The 15,733-nt window shown below is 48.6% G+C and overlaps 1 protein-coding gene across 1 annotated transcript; it reads right to left on the reverse strand.

The window, feature by feature from the left end:
* Positions 1–2,031: 2,031 nt before the first annotated feature.
* Positions 2,032–5,109, reverse strand: LOC149501364 (cytochrome P450 6B5-like). The gene is made up of 2 exons (XM_089733784.1): positions 3,525–5,109; positions 2,032–2,908 (listed from the first exon to the last, which is right to left on the reverse strand). Exons 1-2 carry the CDS (start codon positions 4,900–4,902, stop codon positions 2,715–2,717), a joined length of 1,572 nt encoding a protein of 523 aa, XP_089589910.1. The 5' UTR covers positions 4,903–5,109; the 3' UTR covers positions 2,032–2,714.
* Positions 5,110–15,733: the final 10,624 nt, after the last annotated feature.

Consider the following 15,733-nt stretch of genomic DNA (forward strand, 5'->3'; position numbering starts at 1 on the left):
GCCTAGGGTCGACTGGGAGTCTTTTACGAGACTCCTGGCCGACCAATCCCCGATTCAAGATCCGTCTACCCCTGATGAGGTCGACGCGGTGGCACTCGGCCTTGTCGACACCATCAGGGGAGCACTAGACGAAGTGACGATTCTGATACCCAGTGGGGGGCCCAGAGCAGGACTTCCGGTGCACCTCAAGACGATGATTCGTCGGAAGAGGGCACTGAGAAGGCTGTGGGCGACAACTAGATGTCCCAGGATTGAGCGCGAGCTCAATCGACTGGAGGAGGAGCTGGCGACTAAGATACAGGCCTTCCGGGGTGACTCCTGGGAGGGGGGCTATTGGACACGTCGGAGGACCGCACAATGGCCCCACTCCACCGCATCTGTCACCGGCTCACCAACAGGCCTTCCCCCACCTGTCCACTAGTGGACGAGGGGGGGCTTAGGCACTTCTCGTCGCAGGCTCGCTTGACTAGACGCCCAACTTTTTTCCTTACAGTAGTAACGTTGGTAAATGGTAACTTACTAGGGGTAGCAAGGATAAAATATGTTGATTTTACGAATTTTAAAAAGTTATTACTAACCGATTTTTTCTTTGTTAATTTTCAAGATAATTATCTAAATAACGTGAAAAAATATTTGTCCTACAAAATATAAGGTTTTGTTAGGGAGTCCACCCTCTCCAACATGTATCATAAACAAGGTCATGAAAAATAATTACTAATCAGCTGTTTTTTTTTTATTGGTTACCTAAAATTTGCATAGTTTACCACCCACATTGTCCTACAAATTGCCTGGTATGTCATCTTGGTCCTACGCTCAAAAGTTGTAGTACTAATACTTAATGTAAAAATAACTACTATCAAGCTCAATGTTCGAGAATAGCTTCGTTTCAATGAGACGCCCAACTAATTATTGTACCATTGTTAGTTTCTTTTATTGGTGTAAGTTTCCCAGAGCGGTAAGTGGTGGTGCCCTGAGATCCTCCTCACAGAGTCTCCTGTTCACCGGTTGTCTACCGGTGGTGACGTGTCTAGAAGTGGTGCGACTCGGCCCCGTGTCTCTCGACCCATAGACCACCTTTTGGGGAGTGACGTGACTGGGCCTGTAACATCGGCATACCCAGGGGTACCCTCAGACACAGACTCGTTATACTTCGAGCGTGGGAGGAGGACGTGATGTTGACACTGTTCGCTGACGACTCTGCCTACTTCGCGTCCTCCCCGGTCCCCTCTGCAGCCATAATGAAGTTGCAGAGGCTTTTGGAATTACTGCCCCAGTGGCTGGACCGTTGGAGAGTCCTCCACGGTCCGGTCCGTATCAGAGTCATCCCCAAGAAACTCAATCTCCGAGGTGTGAATATCGAGTTTAAGCTGAAGGTACAGTATCTCGGGTGCGACATCGACCGCTCGCTGAGCATGGCGGCGCATGCCAGCCGTTGGTTTCAGGTTCGGCGAGCGCGACCAAGTTCATGCTGCGGCCGATGTTAGCGTCCGGGCTCCCGACCAGGATTGAGCTCGCTATTTACAAGACATATGTCCGCTCCCGCCTCACATACGCTGCTGCGGCCTGGTACCAACTGTTGTCGCCGACCCAGCGATCTAGGTTGCAGGCCCAGCAGAACCTTTCCCTCCGTAATATCGTCGGGGCTGGGCGGTACGTCAGAAATTACGTTATCGCCCGGGACCTAGGTGTGGAGTCGCTCATGGAGTTTGTGATTAGGCTCGCACGTAACATGTACGAGCGAGCTGAAAACAGCCCCCATGAGCATCTCCACAACATAGCCCTACTGCACGCCAGACCACCTGATGGTAAGGCCTTGCTGCGGGAGCTATTGGTACCCCCGTTCGGAGTTAAAAATCATCATCAATCACTAATGCGTACAACAGGTGCACCGCCTCACGGAGCACATTCTCGTAGGGCTTAACCGACCGAAACCGTTATACACGGGAGAACTTTTCTTCGACGTCGCAAAAACGTTCGACAAAGTCTTCAACGTAGTTCAAGTTATTATAATATTTTTTTTAAATTCTAAAATTTCTTATTTCATTGAGGATAATTTTTTTTGTCTGGCATCATTAATTTTATTATTAAACGAACAAAACTCCCTTGCTGATCCTGAAGTAATTACATTCTTGTGAATTCTTGTTCAATTTTGTCATAACAGCAATTATACTCAGCGTTATCCGGGTCTTATCATTTACCATTATAAATCTTATTCTACGCACTAATCCAAACTAATTACTCTCTTGTGCAAAATTTCATCCAAATCCGTGTGTTTGACTTACAAACGCACAAAATTTCACTTTAATAATATTAAGTGTAGGGAGAAACTAATTGTTAATTCCACATTAAACATAATTTGAGAACAAATAAAGTAAAATAAAAACCATATAAATGAGACTGAAACAAATTAACAGATAACAAATTTTTTAGACTACATTCCAAGTTATTACATTTTTGGCCCACGATTTTCCGTCTCCTTTGCAAATCGAGATTATACACAGATAATTATTTAATCATACAAAATCAATTTTCGTATTTATTCTATGAATGATACTTTCGTCTAGAAATAGTTTAAAAACACAATTGAAGAAATAGATTACAGAGGTCGCGACGGCCCGGCGAAAGGTCATTGATATGTAATCGCTTTATTTTGTAATATGTAATGTGATTTTATATAAACATTTCCAAAAATAAATATATAGTTGATGGAAGATTTAACGTGCGAAAACACGTTGCTCCCAGCCGTCTCGTGGTGTGGCCTTCAGGAATAATCCTGTACTCGGCTGTGTAAGCAACGTTGTGGATCTAAAAGCTAGCGTCCTCGGCATACCGTCCGCCAGTTCGAAGTTGAACTTTTTCAAACAGGTAACCAGCCCAGCGATAGTCTGCATTTTCCCGAAGCGCATACCTGAAAACAAATAGTGTTTCCTTCGATTAATGCGACCGCGACCACGACACTGTTAAGTATTCGAAATGTCAAAACTCCGAAAATATTGCTCGGAAAACGTCTGATAGAGAGACTGTTCGTAACAGGGAAGATCGAAGCAAAAAGACCGCGCGGGCGCAGTCCGACAAGGTGGTTCGATAAAAACCGCACCACACTAGAGATCCCATTCGGAGGCGCTGGAGGGACATTACAAGGAATAAAATGCTGTAGAAACATGTTGGTCACGACCCTCAGCAGTGAGGAAACGACGCGAGGAGGAGAATAGAAAGACCCCTAACACAAGCAGTTACTTTACGAATTAAGGAGTTAGCAAGAAGGGATGAAGGTAATACCAGATACAGTACGGTTTATTTTGATAAATTTACATTATTGTTATGGCAAAAATATTACCACATATTTATCTTTAAACATGGCCGCCGTATCTTTTTCAGAATATTCCCAAATGAAAACGACTGTCTGTTGCACCTAAATATTGTACAAATTATACTTGTAGATACTGTTTATCAATATTATATTATGTTTCAGTATTTAATTAAGTATACTCTCTCTCTATTTCTAAACATAGATTTAGTCTTACCAATACAGATCCTGGGCCCTTCTCCGAACGGGAAGAACGTGAACTGCTTAATGTCGTTTTTGGTGTCTCCTAGATGTCTCTCAGGACGGAACTCTTCCGGGTCAGGAAAGTTGTCGGGGTTACGGTGGATAGCGTACACCGGGACATGCACACGCATACCCTTTTCTATCCTCAGACCATCAGGAAACGTATAGTCGGCAACGGCTTCGCGGGTGATATTAGGAAGTACTGGGTACAGACGCATCGCTTCGTTCATACATGCCTCCAAGTACGGCAATTCCGCTAAACAATCATAATTTAACTTGTTGTTGTGTTTTAGCAAAAGTTCGTCAACTTCCTCTTGAGCGCGCCTTTGGGCTTCTGGGTTCTTGGCCAGCTCGTATAGGGCTGCCGAGAGAGTGCTAGCTGACGTTTCAAAGCCTGCACCAAAGAAGACTACGCACTGCGCTATCAATAAGGCGTCGTCAACCTTGACCGTCACTTTCTTTGCGTCCACGTTTTTGGGAACCAAGCCATCTCCGGTCAGGTAATCGTTTTGTTTCAGACTCAAAATTAAGTCAACGAAATCGTTTCGGTTCGTCGACTTGTAGCCACGGTTCTCGTACACCTCAGTCAGGACTCTCTCAAAGAATCCGTCAATCTCCGCTGGAAAGCACTGGAGACCAAGCTTGTAGAATATGCCCGGCCACATCGAACGACTGATCCATTTCAGTCCTCGAGCTATTGAAGAACTAAATACGATGCTTCCCATGTTTGCAAAAGGACTATTTTCTCCGCCCTCGCTCAAGGTATTACTTTCAATACCGAAGGCGCTAGAGCAGATAGAGTCTAACGTGTACCTTATCATAGCAGACCGGATCTCGATAATCTGCAAGTCTTTGATTTCCTTGTCCAGCATGTCTTCAAGGGAATGGTTGCATTTTTCCACCAAGTAAAACATATTCTTCATCTTTAACGATGAGAACAGCGGTGTTAGGTTCTGCCGCACTACCTTCCATTTATCTCCATTTGCGAAGAACAAGTTCTGTGTAACTATTTCCTTATGATTGTAATCACTGTTTTCGCGGCTGTTGAAGTAATAGAAGTCTTTAGTAAAAACTTGCTTGATGATCTCCGGATTCTGCAAGACTAGGGCTGGTTCCGTACCGTAAAACGATCCGAAGTACGGTCTGTCAGGGAACTGCTGGCACAGCTTCTGCGTCACATCTCCTATGTAGCTCTGCAGTGTGATATATCGCATGTAGTTCCCAAAGAACGGCACAGGTTTAGCGTATGGCACATTTTTTCGCTTCCAATAGTCGAATTTCCAGGTCGACCAATAGTAAATATACGTCACTAATAAAACGAAGGCGGCAAATACTGATGCGCTCACTGACATGTTGAGACTATTCTGTTTGAAGGCAACGCCAGCAATTTTATTTATACGCTAAGCTCGTATATACATACGTACATCTAGTCGCGAAGACGAAACAGTGTTGTGACCACGATAACATTATCCGGAACTGATATCATCCATAAATAATTTGACAATAAATTATTGACTTGTTTTTATGTTTTTAGTGTTGGTAACAGTGCTACTTGAAATGTAATTAAACGCATGTAAACGATGTCGTTATGTTATAATTGACTTAAGTACGCCGGCATTTAAGTTACGACCAGCGGTCACTAATAATAACCTATACATACATAATATGTAAATGCATTTGTTGCATTCTTCGTAGTAATTCTTTTTGCATAAAACTAATACAATAATGACATTTTAATATTGTTACGCGCTGGGGTTCGAGATAAATAAAAATTCTACCAAATTATAATAATAATTTAAAACTGTATTAATACTTAGAACACTTAACGAACACTTTCACCATGGAACAGTGATTCCAGAAGTAGCGCATTGACATCAACCCCATGAAAAGCACAGCGGTGCTCTTGGGCCGTGGCGGTGGCCGTGGCGGTAGCCATCACTGGCTCCGTGGCCAGTGATGGCTACCGCCTACGGCAACACGGCTTGAGCCCCAAGAGCTCACCTACACGCTAGGACAACGCTGGTATTGCCTGCTCAAGGCTATCGGCATAGGTAGAAAAAAACAGAGCGCTTTATAATTATTAATTCACTTCTTCCGTTTCGCTTCGAGTAGATCCGATTACTAACTGCCTTTGTTTTTTTTTTTTTTTTTTTTTTTTTTATGATTGAAAGTTTACTGGTGGCCCGAAGGCCTTTCCAGTTTCACCAGGACAGGTGGGCGAGCAAAGGCTCAGCCAAGAGGGGTGGGATTTGCTAACAACTGCCCGAGCGCCTCCGAAGGAGACCTAACAACTCAAGAGCAATTGTTTCGCGAATGAATCTACTACCGGATCGGAATCGCGACCCGCTGAGAAGATCCGGCGAGAAACTCAGCGGGCTGATGCATGGGTTAGGTTGCACGTCGACCTCTTTGTCGAGTTCGACGAGTACGGTTACCGGGGTCCCTAAGCCTGCCCCTAGTATTAGAGCTGAAGGCATCTAATGCAAAGGTTATTGGATCTGATGGATCCGTAAGGACGTGTCTAGGGCGTCGACGGTGACTGGCTCCTGCATGATCAGGATTCGGGGAGTAGTCAGCGGCGGCAACGATAAGGCGATTATCATGACGCATAGCCTTATCGAAGTATCGTTCCGACGCTGACTTCATGTATTTCCGAATTGATTCGAGGCCCAGGTCGTCGTGTAGGTCAACGTTCCTCACGAACCACGGAGCCCCGACAGCTAACCTGCAAAAGCGGGATTGTAGGGATTGGAGGGTGTCTATGTGTGTGCGGGCCGCGTGAGCGAACACCACACTCGCGTAAGTCATGACGGGCCTTATGCAAGTTTTGTAAAGTGTCACCTTGTTCCGAAGGGACATTTTACTCCGCTTACAGATCATGGGGTAGAGTCTACCGAGAATAAACGCGGCACGGTCACGGACTGATTTTATATGCGGGCGGAATGTCATCGATGCATCCAGGGTAACGCCCAGGTATTTGACCTTCCTGGCCCAGGGTATGGGTTGTCTAAAGAGAGTAATCGGGGGTGTGAGATTCCTCCTCCTAATCCGGGAGGAAATCCGTGTGGAGCTTCCCCTCTGAAATAGCACCGCAGTACTTTTCGCTGGGTTGATGTCTATGCGCCATTTTCGGAACCACTGTCCTAGGGCTAGGGCTGCGCTCTGAAGCTTCTTCGCGATTAGGGACTTATTTCTACTAGAATAGTAAACAGTCGTGTCGTCGGCGAATAAAGCTAAATGGGTCGGCGGCGACCGGGGAATATCGTTGACGAATAAGCTAAATAGGAGGGGTGAGAGGACAGAGCCTTGCGGGACTCCAGCTGTGAGAGGTCGTGGGGAGGAGCGGGTTCCCTCGACTCGATATCGAAAAGAGCGGTTCGACAAGAAGTCCCGTATGATGAGCACGAGACTATCCGGCACGCCCATGTTGAATAGTTTGAAAATCAAACCATTGTGCCAGACTTTGTCGAACGCTTTTGCGACGTCGAAGAAGAGAGCTCCCGTGTATAACGGTTTTGGTCGATTAAGCCCCACAAGAATGTGCTCCGTGAGGCGGTGCACCTGTTGAACGCATGAGTGATTTGTACGGAATCCGAATTGTTCATCGATGAGAATACCCTTGGATGAGACGAAGTCTCTGAGGCGTTTGTAGAGCAGACGCTCATACAGTTTGCCTAGAGACATGAGGAGGCTAATCGGGCGGTAGCTCGTCGGATGATTTTTTGGTTTACCGGGTTTATGTATGCCGATAACGTCCGCTTCTTTCCACACCGCGGGAAAGATACAGTTCGCCATAGCGGCATTGAAAATAGATGCCAACATCACGATGAGTTGGACGGGTAGAAGTTTAATAACGCGGTTAGATATACAGTCGGAACCGGGAGCCTTGCGAGGACGTAGGTCTTTGATCAAGTCTTTAACTTCTATCGGGGTGACGGGTGGTAACGCATCCGATGGTGGCAAGGAGGCTTTGCGTTCTACCTCACTGTCTACTAATTCTACATGAACAGGGTCCACGGATTGAGTGCTGGGCGTGCACTGGGTTTGCAATGTATCGGCCAGCAGCTCTGCTTTTTCGTCATCATCGAACGCCGCGAGTCGGCCTGAGGGGCCTACGAGGGGGGGCATAGATACTACCGTATCCGATTTGAGAGTACGAGCTAAGCGGTAGTAAGACCTTTGGGAGGGCGCGAGTCCTTCTAAGAAATCAGACCATCTGGCATCTCGGACTTCGGCGATGCGAGACTTTACGTCGCGTTGTAGGGCACGCATTCGAATACGATTTTCCGCGGTAGGATACCTATCGTAGGCGCGTATCGAGGCGTTCTTAGCTCTAAGGAGTTCCCTAATATCGTCGGACAATTTGAAGCGGTGAAGGAAGTCCTCCGCTACAACTTGTTTCGATGACCTATCTAATGTCGAGGTGATGTGTGACGTTAAGATGTCTATGGCTTCAGCGGTATCCTGAGGAGACGGGATAGAGTCCGGGTTAAACGGGAGCGATGGTGGATCAGATTCAGCCAGGCTGATGCCCAGCGTGTGCCAATCCACCACAGTCCTCGTGACGGGAACGGAATCGGGAGCGCGACCGAGCTTCATAACGACGGGACGGTGGTCTGAATCTAACTCTGAAACTACTTCGATCGAGTGTAAGCGCAGAGTTACGTTTTTTAATAACGCTATGTCGAGTATATCCGGGCGATGCGCGATATTTAGCGGGTAGTGAGTCGGGGTTAGCGGAGCGACGATATCGAAGGCGAGATCATCGACTAACGCGTCAAGCCGCCTGCCATTCGGGGTTGTGGTGTGTGAGTTCCACCTGATGTGTTTACAATTTAGGTCGCCCGCCAGAATGACAGAGCTCCCCATACCGAGCAGCGCCTCGATATCACTGCTTAGAACGATCTTATCCGGTGGAAGATAAACGGACGCGATAACGATCGGCGCGTGTCCCGTCAGTGAGATTCGGCACACTGATGCTTCGATATTAGCGAGCGCGGGAGGATCGAGCGGGACGCAATGCAGGGCTCTTCTATAGTAAATGACGGTACCACCACCACGGGCAGAGAGCCTGTCGTTCCTGACCATGTTATAGTTCGCGATTTTAGGGTCACGGCGCGCGGGCTTAAGTAGGGTCTCCTGCACTAAAAAGATATCAATTTGGTGGTCACGCAAAAAGTCAGAAACCTGATCACGTTGATTTGCGAGACCGTAAGCGTTAAAAAATCCTATCGTTACGGATAGGGGCTTTATTCTACTTATATACGCCATTGATTACCGGCGGAGTGAGGGGAGGACGTACGTATTTAATGACGCGTATACGTCGGCGTATTCCTGCACAACGGCGATAAAGTGTTGTGCAGTGGAGGCAGCGCGAATGGCGTCGCCCAAAGCGTTAACGCGCTCAAAGTTGATCGACTGAAAGAAGTCGATCGCTAAAGCGAGATTGTCGGACGCGGTCGGAGGGCAAGTCGCGGGAGAGGGACGAGTCGCGGGGGCGGGACGAATCGCGGAGGAGGGAGTTGTAGCCGTGTTCGTGTACGGCAGCGGTTTTGCCCAGGCCGAGACACTGGGCACCGCCGCCGGAACGAACGCTGGCTTAGCCTGCGACGCAGAGGGTGCCGAGGCTTTGATGTCTGGGCCGGAAGCTCGGAGGCGGTTTTGGCGGGCGACGCGGCGATTTATTTTAGGGGCTCGGGGGCAACCACGGTAATTCGCGGGGTGACCCTGTGTTCGACACAGGACGCAGCTAGGCGGTTCCGTCGCGGTTTTTTGGTCGCGAGCGCAGAGGGCCGTGGCGTGATCGCCCAAACACTTAACACATCGGGGGCGCGCGTGACAGTTACGGGAAGAGTGCCCGTACAATTGACAGTTATGGCACTGGCTAGGAGTGCCTTTTTTATGGGGGGCTTCGACAGCGATACCAGAGAGCCTACAGACGGTCTGTGTGTTAAAGATTTTCTTACCCTCGGGGGTAGGCTGGAGAGCGACTAGAACCATATTATATGGCTCCCTACCGCGACCGGTGTGCATACGGTGCACAGAATTCACTGGTAGGCCTTGTTCTAACAGGTCGGCTTTTACGAGCTCTACATCTAACTCTTTAGGGATTCCGCGTATTACAACGCGGAGTTCGCGCTCCTCCTGGAGCGTATACGTATGGAAACTTATACGCTCCTTACGGAGGTAAGAAGAGAGGGCCCTATGGTCGTCGGGTGTTTGAACCTTAATTTGAATGCCGTTCGCGAGGTTACGGGCATTCGTGAAATTTATATTTTTGGCCTTAAGGGCCAGGCAAACTCGATCCCAAGCTGCCTTCTCCTGAAGGATAACCGGGGGAGGGGTCTGGGTTTTATTTTGTGCCACCGGACGCGGCGACGGAGTGGCACGGGCTGGGGGCGCAACGGGAGTCTGAGGGCGGGGGCGCGACGCGTTCACGGCTTTGCTAATTTTAGCGGCCGCGGGAGCTCGAGACTCCGCGGCACGCTTCTTACCCTTCTGTACCAGGGTGAATCCATCCGTCGATGAGGCGGGGGCGAGGTCGACCTCCATGTCCGAGTCAGAGTCGGAGCACGAGGAGGCGGGTGCAGGCGACCTACGAGCAAGTGTAGGTGTTTTAGAGGGGGCGACGGAGGCCGCGGATGATCGCTCAGCTGAAACGATGGTCACGGCGGACGACGCAGCAGCTTTTCTCGCCAGTATAGGCGACACGGGAGCGGCAGGCACGACAGAGGCTGCGGTGCTCAATGCAGAAGCTCTGCACGCAGGTACAAGCGACGCAGGAGCAGCGAGCGCGGCGGAGTCCTCGAGAGGGCTCGCAGTGTGATTGGCCTTGAAGGCCAGAAACTCCGAGGCGAGCTGTGGGTGGCGAAGTCGGAGGAATTCCGCGAATACAGCGTCCATGATCGCTGAGTACCCAGGTGGGGCGGCCCCGGGTCTTGAAAACACTCGCCTTGCGGCGAGGCCCCAACTTCTCGGACCTGAGCGGTTCTATTGAACACAGGTGGCAATGCGGCGCGATTACTACAGGACAAAGAAAAAGCACAACAAAACAGAAATTACGAAAAGAAACAAAACAAATAAATACTTGCAGGAAACCACTTTGTCGGCAGATGTACCACGAACACAGAAACAACAAAAGGAAACAAAACAAATAAAAACTTCCAGAAAGAGCACTTAGTCGGCAGATGTACCACGAACACAGGCCGCGCGAACAATGGCCGGGCTAACAAAAGCCGGGCGAACAAAGACCGGGCGATCGAGTGGACGATGAGCACGTCCGCACGTGACGGGTGCCTCTATCGGAATGACTGCCTTTGTGTCATCTCTACAACGCTTTTATAATCGATACCACATCTCTACAATTACCGAGAACATTCCTGACAGGTCGAGTAGTTTCGATGTGTATTTCCGCTATTTGATAATAGATGACGATGTACTTTTCGAGCATTCTCAATTTTATCGGTGCTTTTGATATTAGTTTCTGCTATTCGACGACAGATGGCGTTGCTCTTACTGGTATAACAATATCCATCAGTATCAAGAAAAGGGGTTCTGGTTTTTCCTACTTATCCAATCGTAATCCATAGCAATTGACTTATGAGGAAACACAGGCATTTCGCCAACAAAGAAAAGTACTGACTAATACCGAACAGATGTTTGTATCATGTATAATGTTATTATTATTATTTTAATTGTATTTTTTGACTTGTTTTTTCTTTTATTGTAAATATTTTTATTTATTTAAAAAAAAGAAAATATTTTAGAAAAAACAAAAACAAAAAAAAAACCCGCTGAGTTTGTTTCGCCGGTTCTTCTCAGGACTGTGGCTTTTTTTGGAACCGGTGGTAGAGTTAACATTGTTATTTGTATTTTGACATTCAACAAGTGTGTCATACTGACATCTAAGTTGAAATAAATGATTTTGAATTTGAATTTGAATATCAAATATTTGTACACCATTTGGCTTTGTACACCATCCAAACAAACAACGGCGTTTTTTTAAGTAAAGGTAGCTTCCCAACTACCGCATCACATCATCGTTGCATCATCTGTTTTGTTTATTTATTGTATAATTCCCGACGTGGCGGTATCACGCGCGCTTTTCGTCTGCTATATACAGTGCAACCTTAATATAACGGACCTCAATATAACGACGTCCTCGATTTAACAAATTTCTTAATCCCTTTGAATTATTTATAAGAGTCAATGTAAAATATACCTTTACATTGCGAAGATTTCTTGCGAACAACCTCTTTTTATAGAATTTTCAACTATCAAAAAAAGTGTAAATACCTCTAATTAACGAATTTTGTCAAACCCAAAACCTTTATATAACGTTCCCACCAATATGATCCTCAATCGCCGGGGGTATCGATTGAAGAATGGCATTCAGCCAGGGGCCCCGTACAATTTCATCGGTGCGGGCCTTTGGCCATGCATCCACGAACTGTCACCGAGCGGTCCGCTGCGCTGGAGAACATATTGTAGCGGACTGTCCGGGGCCCTTCGAAACCGAAAACCCGCCAGCAACTACCAATACCCGACACCCGCAGCGCGGCCAGCACAGTGAAAGACAGACTCCTAAGACAACTGGCTTCGCTGGCTGGCTACTTACGCTCTGGGAGAAAGTGTCCGGGGCGATCTCAGAAGTAATCCACGAGATTGCCTCGGGCACCAGCCCCTTCGGGGCCCTCCTCGCGGGGTTCTACCGGTTGATAGCGCAGCTCAATGGCTAGCCAAGAGCTGCGTGTGATATATTGGAACCCCGACGGGATAGGGTCCCGAAGGTAGGAACTTATCCGACTAAGTTTAAGCGCCAGCAGAATTTCAGGATGCCCAACTACTTCGTGTACCGAAGGGACGAGCTCTCTCCTGCCGGATTGCCGTTCAGGGGACTGCGGCACTCGTCAGGAGGGACGTGGTGCACGACGAGTTGGAACAGCTGCCCTACACCTCGACCAAAATGATAGGAGTGATGGTGCACGCTCCGGAGGCCGAGTTGCGGATATATGCCTCCAGGCCCTGACTTCGCCGAGACTGATTTTAGACGGGTCTTAAACCCCCTGCCGGCGTTGGTGCTGGGGGACCTCAACGCAAAACACATTGCGTGGGGTCCCCGTGTCATCAACGCGCCTGGCAAGAGGTTATCCGAGGATGCCGAAAGGGGGGACTATTGTGTAGTCGGCCCCAACGAACCCACGCACGTCCCGAACGCGGCCCAGTACCAACCGGACGTATTGGACGTGTGCGTGCCCAAGGGGCTACGGTGTCCTCTAGCAATAGAGGCGCCGTACGACATGAGCACCCCTCACCTACCGATCTTGGTCACGGTAGATCTGGGGTTAACTCGGGTCGCGACGTCCCCTCTCAAGCCTAGGGTCGACTGGGAGTCTTTTACGAGACTCCTGGCCGACCGATCCCCGATTCAAGATCCGTCTACCCCTGATGAGGTCGACGCGGCGGCACTCGGCCTTGTCGACACCACCAGGGGAGCACTAGACCAAGTGACGAATCTGATACCCAGTGGGGGCCCAGAGCAGGACTTCCGGTGCACTTCAAGACGATGATTCGCCGGAAGAGGGCACTGAGAAGGCTCTGGGCGACAACTAGATGTCCCAGGATTGAGCGCGAGCTCAATCGACTGGAGGAGGAGCTGGCGACTAAGATGCAGGCCTTCCGGGGTGACTCCTGGGAGGGGTGCTATTGGACACGTCGGAGGACCGCACAATGGCCCCACTCCACCGCATCTGTCACCGGCTCACCAACAGGCCTTCCCCCACCTGTCCACTAGTGGACGAGGGGGGGGCTTAGGCACTTCTCGTCGCAGGCTCGCGCCGAGATCCTGGCAAACTCACTGGAGCGACAGTTCACACCAAATGTCTCTGCACCCTCAATGGCTGTGTTCCGTCAAGAGGTTACAGAGGGCGTTTCCCAATTCCTCAAATCGGACTCGTCGAGGGCTGAGCTGGGGTATGATGAAACCATCTACTCCAGCGAAGTGCGCCATTTCATCAAAGCGATGAAAAGGCGCAAAGCCCCTAGCGAGCCCGGTATAACTCCTGCTCATACTAACCTTCCTCACTCAATCGTGTCAGCAATGACACGATTGTTTATAGTACAGGATCCCTGGTACACTTTTCATGATTTATTACTAACAAGCTGATTTTTCGTGAGTAGCTTCCTTTTGACTAGACGCCCAACTTTTTTCCTTACAGTAACGTTGGTAAATGGTAACTTACTAGGGGTAGCAAGGATAAAATATGTTGATTTTACGAATTTTAAAAAGTTATTACTTACCGATTATTTCTTTGTTAATTTTCGAGATAATTATCTAAATAATGTGAAAACATATTTGTCCTACAAAATATAAGGTTTTGTTAGGGAGTCCCCCCTCTCTAACATGTATCATAGACAAGGTCATGAAAAAAATTTACTAACCAGCTGATTTTTTTCCTTTGATTTTGATTCCTACGCTCAAAAGTTGTAGTACTAATACTTAATGTAAAAATAATTACTATCAAGCTGAATGTTCGAGAATAGCTTCGTTTCAATGAGACGCCCAACTAATTATTGTACCATTGTTAGTTTCTTTTATTGGTGTAAGTTTCCCAGAGCGGTAAGTGGTGGCGCCCTGAGATCCTCCTCACAGAGTCTCCTGCGCACCGGTCTACCGGTGGTGACGTTTTTTTTTTTTTTATTGCTTAGATGTGTGGACGACCTGGTGTTAAGTGGTTACTGGAGCCCATAGACATCTACAACATAAATGCGCCACACACCTTGAGATATAGTTCTAAGGTCTCAGTATAGTCACAACGGCTGCCCCACCCTTCAAACCGAAACGCATTACTGCTTCATGGCAGAAATAGGCGGGGCGGTGGTACCTACCCGTGCGGACTCATAAGAGGTCCTACCACCAGTAATTACGCAAATTATAATTTTGCGGGTTTGTATTTTATTGCACGATGTTATTCCTTCACCGTGGAAGTCAATCGTGAACATTTGCTGAGTACGTATTTCATTAGAAAAATTGGTACCCGCCAGCGGGATTCGAACACCGGTGCATCGCTCGATACGAATGCACCGGACGTCTTATCCTTTAGGCTACGACGACTTCTAAAACGTGTCTAGAAGTGGTGCGACTCGGCCCCGTGTCTCTCGACCCATACACCACCTTTTGGGGAGTGACGCGACTGGGCCTCATGTAACATCGGCATACCCAGGGGTACCCTCAGACACAGACTCGTTATACTTCGAGCGTGGGAGGAGGACGTGATGTTGACACTGTTCGCTGACGACTCTGCCTACTTCGCGTCCTCCCCGTTCCCCTCTGCAGCCATAATGAGGATGCAGAGGCTTTCGGACTTACTGCCCCAGTAGCTGGACCGTTGGAGAGTCGCGGTCAACGTGGGTGACTGCGGCGCTCCTCCACGGTTCGGTCCGTATCAGAGTCGTCCCCAAGAAACTCAATCTCCGAGGTGTGAATATCGAGTTTAAGCCGAAGGTCCAGTATCTCGGGTGCGACATCGACCGCTCGCTGAGCATGGCGGCGCACGCCAGCTGTTGGTTCCAGGTTCGGCGAGCGCGACCAAGTTCATGCTGCGGCCGGTGTTAGCGTCCGGGCTCCCGACCAGGATTGAGCTCGCTATTTACAAGACATATTTCCGCTCCCGCCTCACATACGCTGCTGCGGCCTGGTACCAACTGTTGTCGCCGACCCAGCGATCTAGGTTGCAGGCCCAGCAGAACCTTTCCCTCCGTAATATCGTCGGGGCTGGCCGGTACGTCAGAAATTACGTTATCGCCCGGGACCTAGGTGTGGAGTCGCTCATGGAGTTTGTGATTAGGCTCGCACGTAACATGTACGAGCGAGCTGAAAACAGCCCCCATGAGCATCTCCACAACATAGCCCTACTGCACGCCAGACCACCTGATGGTAAGGCCTTGCTGCGGGAGCTATTGGTACCCCCGTTCGGAGTTAAAGATCATCATCAATCACTAATGCGTACAACAGGTGCACCGCCTCACGGAGCACATTCTCGTAGGGCTTAACCGACCGAAACCGTTATACACGGGAGAACTTTTCTTCGACGTCGCAAAAACGTTCGACAAAGTCTTCAACGTAGTTCAAGTTATTATAATATTTCTTTAAAATTTTAAAATTTCTTATTTCATTGAGGATAA

Source organism: Bombyx mandarina, chromosome 16, assembly GCF_030267445.1.
Source record: "Bombyx mandarina strain Sakado chromosome 16, ASM3026744v2".
Taxonomy (NCBI): domain Eukaryota; kingdom Metazoa; phylum Arthropoda; class Insecta; order Lepidoptera; family Bombycidae; genus Bombyx; species Bombyx mandarina.

What these genes read in the sequence shown, in the direction of transcription:
- LOC149501364 (XM_089733784.1), bottom strand. Translation starts at nt 4,902, where the DNA reads ATGTCAGTGAGCGCATCAGTATTTGCCGCCTTCGTTTTATTAGTGACG. An exon ending in AGGGCCCAGGATCTGTATTG is followed by an intron (nt 2,909 to 3,524) that starts GTAAGACTAAAT and finishes ATTTGTTTTCAG; the next exon opens with GTATGCGCTTCGGGAAAATG.